We start from the raw sequence: 17,880 nt of genomic DNA, 5'->3' as shown, positions 1-17,880 counted from the left end.
CTTGTGGGACATGAGTGGGTGATTTCTTTAGTATTGCTTTTCCTGTCTCCTCTTTCCTTCATCTTTTAAACTGCCTTTATGTTGATTCACAAGTTTTCTTGCTTTTGTTCTTCCTATTCTATCCTGTCCCTCTGCAGGGAGGTGAGGAAGTGAGCAGCTGCCAGGTTGGCTGGATGCTGGCTGGTGCTTAGATGTACATTCATAATGTATATAATAAAGAATATCTGTATCTGGATTCTGATGTTTTGCTCAGCAAATACTGCAGTCCAGTTGAACATGTTGAAACCAGCCAGAGGGTTATAGCAAATGAGGAGTGCATTAGGGCAAGATTACCTGATTTAAAGGGAAACTCTTACAAATGTTCTTAAAGGCAGTCTTTACTGTAAGCTTTAGCAAACCCCCAGCTCAGAAAACTTGTATACTTTCAAATATGTTTCTCTGGAGCTATACTGGATTGTCAGAGTCTTTTTCACTTTGATACGTATCTGCCTTATAAAGATTAACTATTACTTAATAGTAGAATGGTGAAATTATTACTCTGAGACAAACCTGCTACCAATGGAATCGTACATGGAAAAGAAAAAGACAAAAAAGAAAAAAGAATATTCTGGTTTTGTTCTATTCACTTCAGTAATTTTTAAAAATATTGATATGGCTGTACTAGACCAAAAAAAAACCCGAACACTGAAAACAGAAAAGCAAACAGATATGAGATTTAATGATCTCCCTATCATTCAACAAGTTCATAGGCTATAATATTTTCAAGTAGTGAGATTTTTGGAAAGCAGCACTAAAAGCAGAGATTACTTTTAGAAAGGCTGTGACATGACTGATTTAACCTTTATTTCTGTTCTCAGCATATTTCTAAATGGCAGCAACAGCAGAGGATAAACGTGCATTGGCAAGCGGACTGACTAGACAATTAACACTGAAGTAGTATTTTATGAATAGCATAATGAGCCTCACCTCTAGTATAACACTGGCCACAGGCTCTCTGTATCTTAATTTTTCCCTCAATTAAATACATGTGGTTGTACTAAAGCATATTTTGAGAATATAGCAACATCAAATCTTGATTCAGTACTTCCAGTAACGGAACATCTAAATTATCTTCATTACATTGTACCAATGATTAAAAACCATTACTGATAGATTTATTAAATGCCTTAACATTTTGGTTTGTTCCTTAAAATGCCAACTATTAGACCTTGTTGAATCTGCTAGACTGAAGAAACACTTATGACTGTTTCATACAGTCTGTGATCAAGTGACCTTTTTCACAAGTTAGCAGCTCTTCCCATCTTCCACCATGAGGCAAGTTTTCCAGTCTTCTAACCATTCTTATGATCTTCTAACAATTTATTATATTTTTTTTCAGCATTCTTTCTCAGTTACTGACATAGCAAGAGACTTGGGATTACAAAAGTTTCACAAAATACACCAGTAATACAGAAAAATGATGATGTATGTCCAACAATCTCTAAAGCAATGCATGTTATTTAATAATTGCATGTGTTAAGTTGGGTTGTTTGTATCCACCTACCAATCAAGATTTGTTCTGTTACCAACCTGTTCTCTTAGACTCATTACTGGGAGACTGCTAAAACCTGTTTAAGGCTATATCATTGCTTGCTCACTCTCTTAAAGTAAATTCCCAACTATAATTCAGATTTCCCTGTGCAGTTCCTTCTTTAAACTCATTTGACTAATAGCTTTGGAAACCAATTCTCAAAGCATTAAACCAGGCCCTTTCTGCCTATGTTATACCTGGCACCTCAGTATCCCCTTAGGAAGCACTGCACCCGCAGTCCCTGCAAGATGGACATGGAAGGTGCTTCCGTACTCCTAAGGTGCCGAGGAAAGACAGCAGGGTACAGGACACCTGTCAGATCCCACAGACAAAGTTCCCACCCTATCTTTATAGTGACTTACGTGCTCCTTCGGGCCTTACCCAGCCACAAAACAGAGGCCGAGAACCCTGGGTGGGGGGCAGACACGAAGACAACCTTCCCTCATCGCGCCCCTGCTCCCTCAGGAAGCTGCAGCACCCACCCAGGGCCTCGGCCTGTGTTGCCATGGTAACGGCCACCCCTCCCGGGGGTGGGGGAAGAGGAAACAAAAGGAGGAGGAAAAGGTGGGAAAATGCAGTCACGTGACGGGCGGGCGAACCGGAAGCGCATGCAGCGTGCTGGCCGTGACGTGGCGCCGGCGGCGGAAGTGCGTGTGTGTTTTGGTCGGGGCCGAGGCGGTGGCGGAAGTGGCGGCGGGCTGGGTGAGGCACGGCTGCGCCCCCGCCCCTCGCCCCCACCCGAGGAGCCACCTCCCCTCTTCCCCCTCCTCCGCCCACCCTGCCCCGGCTCCCTGCCAGCCACGACGGACGGACGGACAGACAGACATACAGATATACATCCATTGCTGCGCGTTGCCTGCTCCCCCGGCTCCCCCTCCTTCCCCCGTCCCGCGCACGGCCGCCGTGGCCCGGCCAGGTGAGGAGACGGCGACGGTGGCGGAGGGCGGGGGTCGTGGGTTGCGGGTTGCGCTTGTGGGGCGGTGTGGCCCTGGCGATGGAGGGGAAGGAGGGGGCGTCTGTTGTTCGGCCTCCCGCCGGTTGCCGCCTCTCCGGTACCCGCCGCCGGACCCCGCAGGAACCGTGGTACGGGCTGCCGAGGTGGGCAGCCCGGCGTGCGGGAAGGAGAGGCTGGTCTTTCCTTTCCCGTCTCAAAATGGCGCCCCCGGTTTTCCCACTTCCCCTTATTCCTGTGCCTGGAAGGGAGACGCGGGGGAGGGGAGGTTGTGGTGCCGGGGCTTGGAGGGGCTGGGCCCGGGGCCGCGGCGAGAAGAGGGGAGCGGGGGTTCTCCCCTGCATGCGGGCTCTGCTGCAGTTAATTCTTGCTGTCTGGGCCTAGGTACAGGAGCAGGGTTGTTCCTTTGGAGTCGCTTATGAGGTATGGGAGGTAGGGTGGTAGGTTCCTCGCTTTCCCTTTCACTTGCGGCTGAAGGAGGAATCGTGGATAAGGTGGGAAGTAAAATACTCGGACAACATGTCTATCCGGGAGATCACGGCGGGCCTAGTAAACTGGGTATGCTCTGCATAATTGTTGCTACACACAAAGCTAGTACATAGTGGAGGAACAAACCTATGCCTTCTCATGGAGAGCTAAGCTGTTTAAGAATATGTTCCAAACGACAGGGCTATGAAAGGCTATTCTGTCAGCATTTTCAATTTATTTTTTCTCCCTCATTACCTTATGTCTCTTTTCAGAGTCTGGGGATGGGAAAGAGGCAGAACAGCTAATTAAGCAGCTGAAATTATTCAGCTTCTTTCACATAATGTTCAGACAAGTGGAAAGCATAATGTCTTTGTTTTTTCCATTTTGGGAGCGACTTTTCAGAGTTGCAGGCAGGCTAGATTGCATGTGTAATAAGAAATCTTAGGAGAAAAGTAGATGTTGGCTGAAGTCAGATGGCTGGAGACAATGATAGTAGTCATCCTTACCTACATGATAAACCAGTTTATCTGAAAGTAATTGGTGCTATACATCATCCATAAGAGCTTATGAGATGCTTATTATCTTGAATGGGAAGGCTATGATTTTTTTTGGAGTGACTGTGTTGATTCATTTGTTTAACTGACTGTCTCATTATGTTTCAGTATAAACTGGCTTACATGTGACAAGCATTTGATAGTTGTGCATATCACTGTCTTGAACACTTGAGTAAGAGGCCACACTGATTCTGCCCAATCTGGAACAGAATGACAAAAATGCTGGTTAGTAGGAATGCCTAAAAATTGAGGTGTTTTGATGCTGCTTTTTAAAACATTCAAGATAGCCCTGTATAAACAAATTCGAAGTAGATGATGGTTGCAACTTCAGCGTTGTATGATCTGTCTCTGTTCATAAAGTGTGAAAAAATTTATTAGAAATCATTACACGAGTAATTACACTGTGTTTGTGGTAAGAAACACTGTCATTTGCTCTAAAATATAAAAGTGGTGGAATGTTCCAGTTTTAAGTTTAGCATGATATTTTGTTGTCGTGTTGGTATTTGATAATGCACTTAATCTCATTCACTGCAGAAACAGTGTGAACTGTCTTTCTTCAGTAGGTTGCCTTTTGTTACTAGTGTTATCTTGATACTTCTGTGTTAGCTGTTTTGTAGTTTCAAGTAGGCACTGATCTGAACACTTATGTGACTGAACTATGCTATTAAATTGGGAGTTTGTAGGTATTGGCTAATTTTGTGCACTGACTCAAACATAATAAAATGTGTGGTGATTATTAAAATACATGTGACTATTCTGTTTCATAAATTAAACTTATTAACAGAGACTGTCTAGGATCATATAAAATTCTCTTCCAGACTGAGAATACCCAGCATCTGGCAAATTACTTGGTAGGATTAACTTTCCTACTATAGTGCTCCAAACTTTGTTGTTCTGGCATTTCAGCATGGAGTTACTGTGCCTTTGGGGAATACTCACAAGAAGAATGAAAGTTCCTGCTTCTTAGGTCCTATGTATTTGTAGTGGCTAAGACTGCAAAGTGGGCCTTGTCTTTTAATATATGATGGAGTTCTTCCATTATACTCCATAAAAGTAAGAAAATCTCCCTTATTTGTATACATATGTAGTCATCCATCTAAGACACTTCTATAATATTTTCTTCAGCAGTATTTGATATAAGTAATTCCCTTAAATATCTTCCTTAAGAGCTTGATGCAAGTCATAGAATCATAGAATAGTTAGGATTGGAAAGGACCTCAAGATCATCTAGTTCCAACCCCCCTGCCGTGGGCAGGGACATCTCACACTAACCCATATCACCCAAGGTTTCATCTAACCTGGTCTTGAACACTGCCAGGGATGGAGCATTCATGGCTGTGTATTGCTTTTGTGTAGATGAATGAAAACACCTTATCTGGGTTTTCTTTCTTCAGATGTTCCAAACACATTGATTACAAATGTTTGCTTAATATACAAAAATGGGGGTGGACAGTGGGTCTTTTCTTGAAGATTTTCACCAAAAGTAAGGATAAAATATATGTATGGCTAAGACCTTTAAGTAAATGTTCATAAATGTCTTGAAAGAGATTTGTCAGAAAAGACCTGAGTTTGCAGTTTGTGTGTCCATGTAGGGTACTGAATGTGGTGTTCCTTTCTTCTGTGATGCTTTTTTTTTATGGTTCTCAAAGTTAGTGTTTTACAGGTGGTTTAAGGTGTTGGAGAATGAATGTGACCTGAGGCTTGGAATGTATGTGGGGTTTGTAGTGTTGAAATCTACTCTTAGATCCTTGTGAGGCACTATGTTAAGCATAGAAATGTGAAAAGAACAGGCCAAAAACCATTCTGTAATGGCTGTTTTGAACTGTAGTACTGCTTCTCTTCAGACTAGATTAATATTTTCCTTTTTGTGTGTGTGTTTGTATGCTGCCATATTGTGAACTTAATGAAGAGTTTCAATATAATCTGAAACTTCAGAATATTATGATTTCCGTATACACTGATATAAAGTGTTAGTGACTTTTTTAATATATCAAAGTCATCTGGATATGCTTTACAGGTTTTCAGTCTTGCATGTTTTTTGTAAGTCTGAGCTGTTAAAAGTGTGTGCTGTGACTAGTAGGCTTTATTACTAAGTTATTAGATACATTGATGTGATTATTAAATGAATGATATTGCAGTACGTTTCTGGGACTTACTGGCCTTCCTCTCAGGTAGTGTGATCTTTATCAGCTTGGCAGCTGGTTATTTTTGTACATGGCATCTGAGTGTGTAAAATTATTTCTGGGGAGAGGGAAAGGGTGTTACAAGAGTGTAAACTTCAAAGTTCTGATAACTACAGCTTCTGTTAGCTTGGGGATCTGTAAAAATTGATTTAGGTATTTTTCTTGACAGCTTCTTTCGGCTTTGGGTTCTGAAGGAGTTTTGCAATGGTAGTAATTACTGTTGTGTAAGTGATATAAATCTAAATAACTAAAAGCAGTAAATGGCTAGTTGAAACAGATATGCGAGTTAAATGAGTGTTGGCTGTTCTTCTATCATACCTTCTTTTGCACTCAATATGGGAAGTAGCAAATAAAAAAAATAGCCTTCTCAAGTAACCAGTGTAGTGGGTTGATTTCCTCACTGTATGTCATCTAGAAATCACTTGCTCCAAAGAGTACTAACTCTCATGGTCACTGGATATATCCGTATGTCTATTAATGTTGCAGAGTCTAGAAAAACATGGGATGAATTAAGATTAAAGGGGTTTTAATTTCAGGGTTATCCAAACACACTAGAATGCTACAGCAAACACATGTTTAATTTTAAAACAGAAACAACTTGTCTTCATTACTTCTCCAAAGGAAAAAATAAACAAATGGCTAACAGTGTTTGCAGCTACCTGTATTTTGGCCATGACTTGCTGCTTTCTCTCTTGTAGTAAAATTAGGGAGAGATCAACTGTTGTCACTGGTATGTTTTTATCCAAATTGCTCCACAACTTCTGAAGCGTATTTCAGCAGCACATGAAGAGTGGGGGGAAGAGTCTTGCCTGAGAACCAACACACCAGCTGGGCATTAATTGTTTTGTGCTGTAAGGATGAAAGGTCTGGTATTTTTAAAATAACTAGATCCATTCCTGTATTCTAAATTACTCAACCAAAATTTAATGAGTAAAAATTTTAGTATGCAGTTATCATGGTACTTTATAATAATGGTGGTGGGATATGCAGGGGCTTTTTTTTCTTCATAGAAATGTTCTTTCACTGTGGTACATTTTCATATGCTTGTAAAAACACTCATCTAAAATTTGATATTTATTAGATCATGTGGTGCAAGTAAGATCTAAAATCGGTGATTTAAGGATATCATAATAGTCAAACAACACAAATTTGGGACACACAGGATAAAAGATTGGAATATCCTACCTGGAAGAGCCTAAATTATTTTGAGAGGTGTGGGAAAAGAAGCAATGTGAACAAATAGCATGTCTTTAAGATGCTGAAAATGTTTTTTTCCAAGATCTATATTCAAGTTCTCTTTACATTGACAAATAAAATAGCAGTTTTTCAGCTGTTATGTTAGAGAATAAATAAGGGTAAGATTTCTTATTATTTATTGCATGGAAATTAGTTTGTAAGGGAGTATCTTAGTAGAAGATGGGCTTCTGCTAGAGTAGTAGAAACACTTTCAGAAACCAAGATGCTTCAGACTTGCGCTGACTTTACAAAAGAGAGTTAAGAAGAATGAAGGCTTAGTATCTGAGCTAGGTGCATAGAAAACTGGAATGCTCAAGTGCCTGATGCATGTGCTGAGTGGTTTAAAATGAGAAGATGGCTAAAGACCACTGCTTGGTTTAAAATGCAGTTGCTTTATCATAAAGAAGAAAGAGCAAGAAGTCATTTGAAAGTAGCAGGTTTGCTTACCTTTTTGCAATGTATGTTTAAAGCAATTTTCTGCATTAAGAGAATGTGCTTTAACCTAACTTGCTTGCATCCTAGATGCTAGAAAACCTGTATCCCCATGAAGTGTGCACAATTCAAGTAAATAAGCAACTGAAGTAGGACAAAGTTATAGGCTGAGTTTGGTTTTTCATTTGTGGTTGGTTCTTGGGATAGGTTTGTGTGTGTGTTTTATGTTGGTGTTTTTTGTTTTATGTTTGTTTTGGAGGGGGAGTTGTTTCAGTTTTGTGATTGGGGGGGGGGGGGGGTTGTTTGTTTTGGTTTGTTGGTTGTTTTTTTTTAGCAGAAACACAGAACCAGGTGTTTCTCTTACTGTGAGCTGAGAGACCATCACTTAGGTCTATTTCCTGTAGGCTCACTTTGGAATTTTGGTTTGGGAAGTATGAGGGAAGAGAACATAGAAAATTATTATGCCAGTTTTTCATACAGCAATACCTGCCTGCAAAAAGGCTTATTTTTCTAATGTTAAATATGTAAAAACATAAATAAATAGAAATAAGTGAAAGCTCAGAAGTGATACTAACAGGGACTAAAGGCTTCCCTATTCATATGAATACATATTGTGACTTTTTTTTTAAGGAGTGTGAAAAAAGGGTAGGCAGACTAAGAAATACAGTGTTCATGCTTGTTCTTAAAAAGATCTCTGTTGTGAATACTGATCTGCTAGAACATGTGTTAGTATTGGAAATAGCAATTTAACATCAAATAGTTCTGGTTGCTTGCACGAAGTGATCTAGAGTTCTTATTGGTCAAGACAATCCATTTTTGTATATAAGGAATGCTTTGTATTTTTGCTTCTCAAAGTACAGCTGTTAACTAGAGAAGGTGCTAATTATTTGTATGTCAAGATCATCTGTGATTTAAGGAAATTTTCTGTAATTTAAAGAAATGAGATTTGAGGAAGTATACTTGCAAACAACTTGATGTGGTGATTGAGTTTTCTCAATTTGCTACATTTTCTAGCATCCTTTAGTAGTGCTGACTTCAGAATATTGCTTAGGAATAGCAAAATTATAGAAAAATATTATTTCTTAGAATTTGATATTTTACCAGTAAAGTGAAAGCCTGAATCTATGTTGTCTTATACTGCAGTCTTGATATGCTAAGAAATAAGAGACTGAAGGTTTGCAAAAAGAAACATAAATGGATTTTAATGCCCTCACTTGAAGCTTTAATGGGAAGACAAAGTATTGATGAAGGTAGCTGGTTCATTTGTCATAGATGTAACCTATAGCTGTCACCTTAACAGCAATGGGTAGCTGTACTATGGACTACTGACTTTGGTAGATATTAGGACAATTTTTATATAACCGTGTTGCATTAGCAAATTGGATTTTTCTTACTTGATTTGTAAATATTATATCACCCACTGTTTTTTCACAAACAGGTTGTTATTGGCAGAAGCACCACTGAGATCTGAATCCTGGAACTTGCTTTCAAGACCTTGAAACAAAGGACTTTCTAATTTGGGCATGGCTAATCGAGGAGCAACAAGACCCAATGGGCCAAATGCTGGAAATAAAATTTGCCAGTTCAAGCTAGTACTTTTAGGAGAGTCTGCAGTTGGCAAATCAAGTTTGGTGCTTCGTTTTGTAAAAGGACAGTTTCATGAGTTTCAAGAAAGTACAATTGGAGGTGAGGAATTTATCTTTTTAATTTGTTTCATGTTGAGTTTATTTCATCATTGCTTTGGATAACCTTGAATGTAACGGCACTTCTAGAATGAGTAGTTGACAGCAAGGACCATACCTGAGCCCTTTGTCTTTCATTGAGAACTATAACTTTCTAAGCTGAAAGTTGTATGCTTGAACTGCATAGTTTTGAACATTGGGCTTGATGGTACCTTTTAGTTGTGGATGGATGTGTGGCTATTTTATTTGTGCTGTATGCTTAATGCATGAAATAACTGCTTAATAAGAGTTAAGAACTTAGTTTCTATGGGGAAAAAAACCACACAAAAAACACCCCCAAAAATACCAGTACAAAATCCCAGATCACTGCTCTGCTGCATCTTCCAAAAAAGGTTAACTGTGCATCCTGGCTTTGCTTTTGATCTGGGAGAACTTGCTACATTTCTGAATACACCTAACTTTATTAGTAATCACAGATTTAATGTGCTGGCTTTAAACTTTTTGACTTGAAAAAATGACAGGTTCTGGCTGCTAGAATAAAAAAATATTAATAATAATAAAATCTGTTTAACTGTGGACAGATTTTTATTCCCTCATCCCCAGCAGATTTCTTCTGCTATGTTTGATGTTGAAGTTGTTTATGCTTTGAGCTGTATTCCTCCTTGGATAAATTTAAACTTATCCTAAAACTACCTAATAGCATACAGACTTTATTGATAAATATTCTCTAGTAGTGCCTGTTGCTGCTTGCATGAATCAGTCTGTTTCATAATATTTATGTGAAGCCTTTTCAGTGGCCTGTATGTTTTGTTACTCATGAACAGATGTGGAAACGTAAAAAAAAATATACAAAGCTTGCAAGAATAACTACAAGCTGAACTTCACTGCATTTTTTTTTCACCTTATTTCTAGCTGTTATGTGTATTTATTTTGCATATCTGCCAGCTTAAATGGGGAACCACTTTTTTTTTCCTTTAGCAGTTTTACTGGTGCTACTTCTGGCTTTATGCATTTTATAATGGCTTTAGATAAGTATTAGAGTGAAAGGTTTCATTATTTCATACAGCTATGTGGTAATATGGAGATCATTCTTAAAGGTCTATAGTGAATTAACTTCCCAATATCAGCATGGTTTTTAGTTGAAAAATATCTGTTAAAACTAAGTGAAATTGAACAAATTGTTCGATTTCAACAGTCTCCAATTTATTTACCCTCCTTTTTGTTTACTCTTGTTTCAGTGTCAGGTAAAACTAGGGATAATTCACTGTTACACACTTCAAAATCTATGCAAAGATTAAACAAGAGCTTAAGTTCAACCTGAGATACAGAGTTTAGTGCTATCACTGTATTAACTTGTGCCTCTTCTATATAAAATAAAAACAAGGAAATGCTGTATAATACAGCTGAGAGATATTAAATGGAGCAATGTTGGGATTCAGAAAAAGTTTGCTGTGTAAAGAAAGCTGTTGAACTCTGTAGCTTGTAGTTGCCTACGGCATAATTTTCTTTGTATACAGAAGGGCCTTTTAACAAAGAGAGGCTTATGTGCATTGTGCATCTGAATAAAAATGAAAGAGTGCAGTTAAAGGTAGACATGCTGGATGGTGGTGGTGTGCTTTTGCTACTTCAAACTAGTGTAGCAGTGCTTAGTTGCTTAAGACAAAAGTATGGCTAGTAAGGATGATAGGCTTTCAGATAATTAACACACCTGATTGTCAATTTACTATGGCCTTGCAAGACAGAAGAAAGTTACTTTGTTTGCAGAAATCAACTGGCATTTTATGGTAGTTGAAATGTTCCTTTCAGCAAAAACATAAGGATGTCATAGAATAAACCCCTTGGTTTTATTTTCTTCTTGTGTACACCCCATCATTTATGGAGCACTTGTACATTCTTCTGTTGGAAAGAATGTCTATAAGACAGATTCTAGTTGTTTAACATCTTGTCTGTGCCTTGGAGAAATAGAATATTGAGCTGGTTCTCAAGAGGAAACCCTTAGTCTTACGGTGTTTTTTTGTCTTTATTTTGGATCTGGGCTGCTTAGGGAGCTACCAAGAGCAGCCTGTTTTACCAGTGCTTGGATATTGGGCATTTAGAGACATTTACGGTGATTTAACGTTGGAACATCAAAGCCTTCACCTTCTCCAACCTGCCTATTCATCTGTGGTGGATGCTTATACCCCTGAAGCAGGAACACCTGACCACTTAGAACTAGTCAGCTTCTGCAGTGAGTTAGAGTGTCCTTTATAAAGCAAGATTGACTTGCTTTTGGTTTACTGTAGCAAGCTAAGTTGAGAGTTGCAGCAGTTTTGGAATGATTCATAAGCTATGATGCCTTGGAGTATGTGGAACAGGGTAACATCCCAGGTATGCAAGGGTTATGGGTCAGTGCCTCTTTAGACATTTGATTTAAATCAGCCACAATTTGTCAGTATGCTTAGTGATGACAGTCCCCAGTTCAGCCAAGTTAGGGGCCTTGGCATCTCATCAAGCAGGTCTGGGATTTGTGGAAGGAGCAAAGGCAAATCAGTCTGCAGTATTTCACTAAATGTCTGTCATGACTGGAAAAATAACTCCAAGCATTTATGCTGGATTGCTCAAACTTTCATCTAAATTCTTGGAATTGTTTCATTTTCTGCTGTGTATGTACTATAACTGGGCAAGCAACATGACTGAAGCAGGTAATCACAGTTATCTGACAAGCTGTCTTGATGTTTGTGTGCTTATTTTTAAACTTCAAAAGCTAAAGTAGAACAGATGGCTGAGGTAAAGGGTTAAGAGAACCCAGTAGAAGGAGTTTCTTTCATTTTTTTTTCTTGGATTCTGCCTTAGTTTTGTAATACGGGTTTCTACATTGTGTGGGTACTCACCTTCATATTTATCACATGTACCTTAATCTGAATGGAAGATCTTTACTCGGAGTAACTGTTTGAAGACTTAGAGTAAGTTATTTGTCGGGTTTTTTTCTGTAATTAGAAGACCATTACTCACAGTAATGCATTCAGTTGTAGTGGCGATGGGTGCGTATTTCCCTTAAAGTGTAGGCTGTCAAAATTATGCTGAAATTCCTGAGATCATTTGCAAAGTAAAATTATGGCTGCTTTAAGAACAAGGGCTTTTGAGAAGTGATTTTTTTTTTTTTCTCTTCCATACCTATTGGCTAAACTGGAGTTGTCAGGAGCTAAAAATCAAGGTTTTGAGATACTATTCAAGTAATGTAAATGTGTAGAACTGTAAATATCTGAACAGGTGGATTATAGCACGATGGGATGCTGTTACTGGTACTCTGCATAGTCTGTTGAAGCAGGATGAAATGTACATAGAATATTTAAAGGAAGACTTGTGGTTACTCTGATTCACTATTCTGAAAAACCCCAAAAACCAATTGTTTCCAATTATCGCTTTCTTATGTCTTTAATTTGTGGAAAGAATGGTGGTTTAAATAACTGTTCTGTGTTGATCAGCTACAGTCTATCAGTTAATGCTCACTTGAAACCTGCTTTGTTTTGATAATAGGGTTGAATTAAGGAAATCATTTGCATCTCTGAACATAATTTTGTTATGAATAAGGAGGTATAAGTAGATTTCTGGTTTCAGCACCTCTGTCTTTTTTGTAGCTGCTTTTCTAACCCAGACTGTATGTCTCGACGATACAACAGTAAAATTTGAAATTTGGGATACAGCTGGGCAAGAGCGGTACCACAGTTTAGCACCCATGTACTACAGAGGAGCACAAGCAGCTATAGTGGTATATGACATAACAAATGAGGTAAGTACTGTATTAGGGAAGCACAGGGGGGATTTGGAAGTTAGCGGTCTTGCACTGATCTTTTCTTAATTTTTCTTGGTGACTTCTGTGAATCAGTTTGTCATTTAATAGAATTGGCTCGATTGGAAGGGACCTTTAAAGGACATCTTGTCCAGTCCACCAGCCACGGGCAGGGTTATCTCTTACTAGATCAGGTTGTTCATTTCATATTTGACTATGTGATGCTAAAGTGTGTAGGTCAGATAGTTTCGCTTTTTTTTTTTGTAAAATGAGACTTCAAAACCGAAACCTTCAAAAACCCCAGAAACCCTGTTCCATAATGAACAGCGCTCAGTAGTAAGAAAGTATTTTGAGACTCTTTCATAACCTTGATTCTTGTAGAGAAGAAGTTAAAATTCCCGTTTTCTCTCTTAACCACTTCTCTTTCTTTTGCCTACATAAAGATCTTCCTATCTTTACTTACCTTTTCAGCAGTATCCCAGCTAAGCACACTTGATGACTAAGGTAGGAATGTTAAAAAGCTCAGTTGGCAAGTTGCAGTGTTCCTTTGGACAAAGGTAGCAGCCTTGCCATTGGCTTTTGGTTTGAACTAAAGATAACAGAGATAGGGATAATAAGTGAGTACAAAAGCATGGTAAAACTCAGTTGCATCATTTTGCAATCATTAACAGGAGTCCTTTGCCAGAGCGAAAAATTGGGTCAAAGAACTTCAGCGACAAGCAAGTCCTAATATTGTAATAGCTTTAGCAGGAAACAAAGCTGATCTAGCTAACAAAAGAGCTGTGGATTTCCAGGTATGTACATAACTTCTGTTTATATAAATAGCATTTTATTGGAATAGAAAATAAACCTAGGAGGAGTTTATATGCGTAGCCTAGCTAGCTGCTACAGAGGTCATGCTGTTAAATATAAATGTCAACTGAGACTAATTAAATTATACATGCTACTGAAAAAAATCTATTTCTATACAAGTAATATGAAGCAATAGACTTTTTGAATAATTAAATTTGAAGAATAGCTAATCTATTTGCATACCTTTAATGCTGATTGAAATTCTGTTCTTTGTGACCTCTTCCTGTCTTCTACCTGAAGTTACCAGTAACTACAGTTTCAATGGATGAGACAGCAGTAAACTCTCAGTGCAAACCATTCTTGCTGACTTGTCAGCAGGGGAATTTTTATTATTGTCTGATATAAAGCTGATTTAATTTGCTTAACTTTCTCAGACTATACAGTTGAAGCAGTGTTCTAGATTTGTGCTTTTCATAGCATTTTTTTTTTAGTTTAGTAGATATGTCTGTGATTTCACATTTTGTCTTCCGGGAAGTTTAAGCAACTCATAACAACATAACTTTCCAAGCATATAAAGCTTGCTGCTGGTGCTCCCAGCCCTTTCATGATTCATTGAATTTGAAGCAAGATCATATTTATTACTTAGTTAATTCTCTTACAGTTTTAATCTGGTTTTGCTGTCACTGTATGAGATACTGCTGTGTGTAGTAATAAATTTTTTTGTAACTATGGGAATTGAACTGTGAAAGTTAGCAGTGTTTTAGGTATCTTTCTGCCAGAATTCAACAACTCAGTTATTTAATTTTATACTTCCATGTCAATTTTTAGCACAAAGCTGTGTGATAGACCTTTATTTTGCAAAAATGTGTGGTATTTAACAAATTTCATACATACATGCAGTCAAAGGCATTCTCACACTTAATTACCAAAGTAGAACTACCTTTACTATTTTTTGTACAATTACAAGAATAATATTTTTCAACTGTTCAGTTTTTTGCTAATGTAGATTCATGGGCTCCTCAAGTTTGACAGTAATTTCTCTTTGCAAAGCACATTTTAGATTTCTAGATGTTTGTTACTGTGTTATTTCAGGTACAGTTACACAGATCTTAGCAGATGTCACTTAAATGAATGCATATATAATGCTGTAGATCTTTTTTCATCATAGGCATTCTACAGTTTAGCTTTTTGCAGAGCTATTGAATGTAAAGGCAGTTATGTAACCATAAGAAGCTGGAGATTCTCAGCTGAATTGGCTAGCAGGAAGTGACAAAAATAGGAAACTGATCAATTTCAGATCAAATTCAGATTGAAAAGTATTTACAAGTTATTTAATACTGCTCATTTGTTTTATAATTGTGCATTTCTGTCAGGATAATGAAACAGTTCTGAGCCATCTGCCTCAGTGGTTGAAAGATTCAGGATAGTTCACAAACTGCATTCTTTCCTGCATGATGATAAACTTTCTGGCATTTGATGACACTTTCCAGAGCTTATTTGTCCTTGCTGTCACAGCTAGTGTTCTGCATCAGGATTGTCTTTTTAATAAATATGTTTTTATTATTTAATCTTGCCGGAGATTTTTCATCTGGATGTTTTTAAAATGAGTAAGGATTTTTAAGATGGATTTGTAACTTTCATCACTGATGAATAATGCATTGCCACACAAGTGTTTCAACAAACTTGCTTTCAGAATGGTATAGAAGTTGTTCATTAGTAGCAATAAAAGTACAATGTGTAGTGACTGTGATTATTTTCTTCTTAATGAAGTAAGACATTCTTATTCTCACTTCCAGGAAGCACAGGCTTACGCAGATGACAACAGCTTATTGTTCATGGAGACATCTGCCAAAACATCTATGAATGTAAATGAAATATTCATGGCAATTGGTGAGTATATGAACAATCTGTGAATTAAAGGTAATTGTTTTCATGCCATTACAATATTTCTAACCCAAGGTCTTTGTTTTTCACCCAAATTGCTTCTGGCACTGAAGTTTCCTTAAGCCCTTTCATATCTTTTTTAATGTTTAGAAGTGTGAACATCTTCAACTTAGTTGAAGTACAGTTGCATAGCTCTTTTGCGAAGCACAAAACCACTTGGATTAACTTGGAAGGGCTGCTAAGATGGGTTACTTCTGAATTCTGTCAGCAAGTTCCATATACCTATTTTGATTTCATTGTGAACACTTGTACTGCTTCAAGTTCAAAACAAAATTAAGCTTTAGTTGTTGTATACAAAAGCCATCTTTCCCATGGTATAGGTAAGCTTTGTAAAGCTATTTATGGTTTTCTTAATTGTAAGATGTACTTGACATTTGTTAATCAAATTAATGTAAGAATGTAAGTGAAAGTGTATAAATGTGTGCCTTTTGATGATACGCTGTTTGCAGCATGGCCTGGGATGGGTACAGAACCTAGAATAATGTATCTTTTATGAGACAGTGGTAATTGAAGCCAGAAACATTTCAAAGTGAGAGAATGATAATGGACTTGCTTTAAAAAAGGTCAAATACTCATTTTGGTCTAAACAAAATATTTGCAAAGTACACTTTTGTGTTAAAATTTTGTTTGAATTCCAAATGCAGCTACCTGAAATCCAGAAGTAGTACCAAAGATGATAATGTGTGCTTAATTTCGGTGTCCAAGTAAAGAACACTGCATATGAAAATTAAATTTACTAGTACACTTTTAGCCCTAATATAATGTTAGGGATTTCTGTAAAGATGCTAACATGTCATAGTAAGTATAAATTGTCAAGAAATTTTGTGTATTCCATTGAAAGACATGAAACTGGAATTTACTGCTAATGAAATTTTGTAAATGGCGGAAAAAGAAAGCATACTTTTTTAGGCTTGTCACCAACCTATTTAATAATATTCTTAATCACAGTAGTGGCTCTGCTACTGGGGAATAGCAGTATGTAGTGTTAAATAACCTTATTAAATCTGTTCTGTATTTTGCCCTACTGTGACCTCTCTATTCTACTTCTTTTTCTGAAAAACAGCATTTATCTCAAAATTAAATATTTTTAAAGAGCACTTACCTTCTACTTTCCAAGGCAGTAAAGCAGAAGGTAATTTGTGGTGTGGTTCAAATTTCCAGCAGATACAAATTAAATTATTGCTATAGCAACACTTTATAACAAGTACTTGCTTCATAGTAACTATAAATATGGGATGGGGAGAACACATAACTGTGTGAGTGGAAAGTATATTTTTCTCGTAAGGGCTCAAGATAGGCCTGCTCAATTACACTGTTCTGGTGAAATTTTAATTTCTTTAAAGTTGCACTTTGCATCTTGTTTGTTTGTTTTTTTTTAAGAAAGCAACACAATAAAATTAATCCCTAAAATCTAATTTATTTTTTTTCTATGTGTTATATCATCAGTAATGCTTACCTCCCCATATTTTAATGAAGTATGCAAAGTAAATTTTAGAAAGCAATACCCAATTAATACTTGGGTCTTTTGTCTGCAAGGTTAGTTATCCATGTGAGTGTTCTTTTACATCAGTGGGTAAAGTTCAGATTGTTAGTGCATCAGAGCAAGGTCTCTGCAGTAGTAGACCCCAAAAGAAAATCTTAGTGAGGATTTAAGTACTGCATGAAACTTGGGATTGCCTTTTGAACAACATGGATGCAGTTCTCAGGACCATGTGTAATAAATATGATCTTCAAAAATGGGAGAAAATTAAGAAGAACATGGACAGAATGGAGGGATACAAGCTACAGCTGCTTGTAAATAGACCTCTTTAGAACTCATTCATAACTTAATTCATCTTAATTTACAGTTCTAGAATCAAAAATGACAGCGCTGTGATGGCATTTTTCTACTGGTGCTTTGTCCCTTTCTACTGTCAGCAGCTTAGTATCATTTGAACTCTTGGGATCTATCAAAAAATTGTAGAACAGCCGTGAATGTGTACTGTGCTGGTTATCTGGTTGTTGCACTTGAGTTTCATTCCTTTTAGGAAAAGGTGTTCTTTAACAAGCTGGCCAAAGAAATTTGGAGTTGAAGCATGCAGCCAGGCTGTAGATCAGGGATGGTTGTTGGGTCTTAGTAGCATCGACAGGACAGCCCCATGGAAGTCCTTTATGTGGAACTTAGAAATTTTCTGGTGGAGAGAAAGCTAGGAACAGCTACTGCTCTGAAGGGTAGTGTTTGTCACCCTGTTTTTCATGTCACGGCTGAGGGGGGTACCCTGGAGCTACAAGGGCAACAAAGAAAAATCAGCCAATTGA

General features: G+C 37.7%; 2 protein-coding genes across 2 annotated transcripts in view; one reads left to right on the top strand and one right to left on the bottom strand.

Moving 5' to 3' along the window:
* The window catches only part of EFHB (EF-hand domain family member B), a 22,255-nt gene extending 19,389 nt beyond the window's left edge, over positions 1 to 2,866 (bottom strand). Inside the window, exon 1 of the mRNA XM_031043926.2 lies at positions 1,952 to 2,866. Within this exon, the coding sequence (XP_030899786.2) occupies positions 1,952 to 2,866 (915 nt within the window). The remainder of the gene's footprint in view (positions 1 to 1,951) is intronic.
* Positions 2,305 to 17,880, top strand: part of RAB5A (RAB5A, member RAS oncogene family) — a 19,738-nt gene continuing 4,162 nt past the window's right edge. The window contains exons 1-5 of the mRNA XM_005143284.3: positions 2,305 to 2,486; positions 8,834 to 9,081; positions 12,695 to 12,846; positions 13,518 to 13,640; positions 15,435 to 15,528. Coding sequence (XP_005143341.1) covers positions 8,919 to 9,081; positions 12,695 to 12,846; positions 13,518 to 13,640; positions 15,435 to 15,528 — 532 coding nt within the window. The 5' untranslated portion in view covers positions 2,305 to 2,486; positions 8,834 to 8,918. The remainder of the gene's footprint in view (positions 2,487 to 8,833; positions 9,082 to 12,694; positions 12,847 to 13,517; positions 13,641 to 15,434; positions 15,529 to 17,880) is intronic.

The sequence above is a fragment of the Melopsittacus undulatus genome, chromosome 1 (genome assembly GCF_012275295.1).
Source record: "Melopsittacus undulatus isolate bMelUnd1 chromosome 1, bMelUnd1.mat.Z, whole genome shotgun sequence".
Lineage (NCBI taxonomy): Eukaryota > Metazoa > Chordata > Aves > Psittaciformes > Psittaculidae > Melopsittacus > Melopsittacus undulatus.
This window is presented reverse-complemented; position numbering and strand designations above follow the sequence as displayed.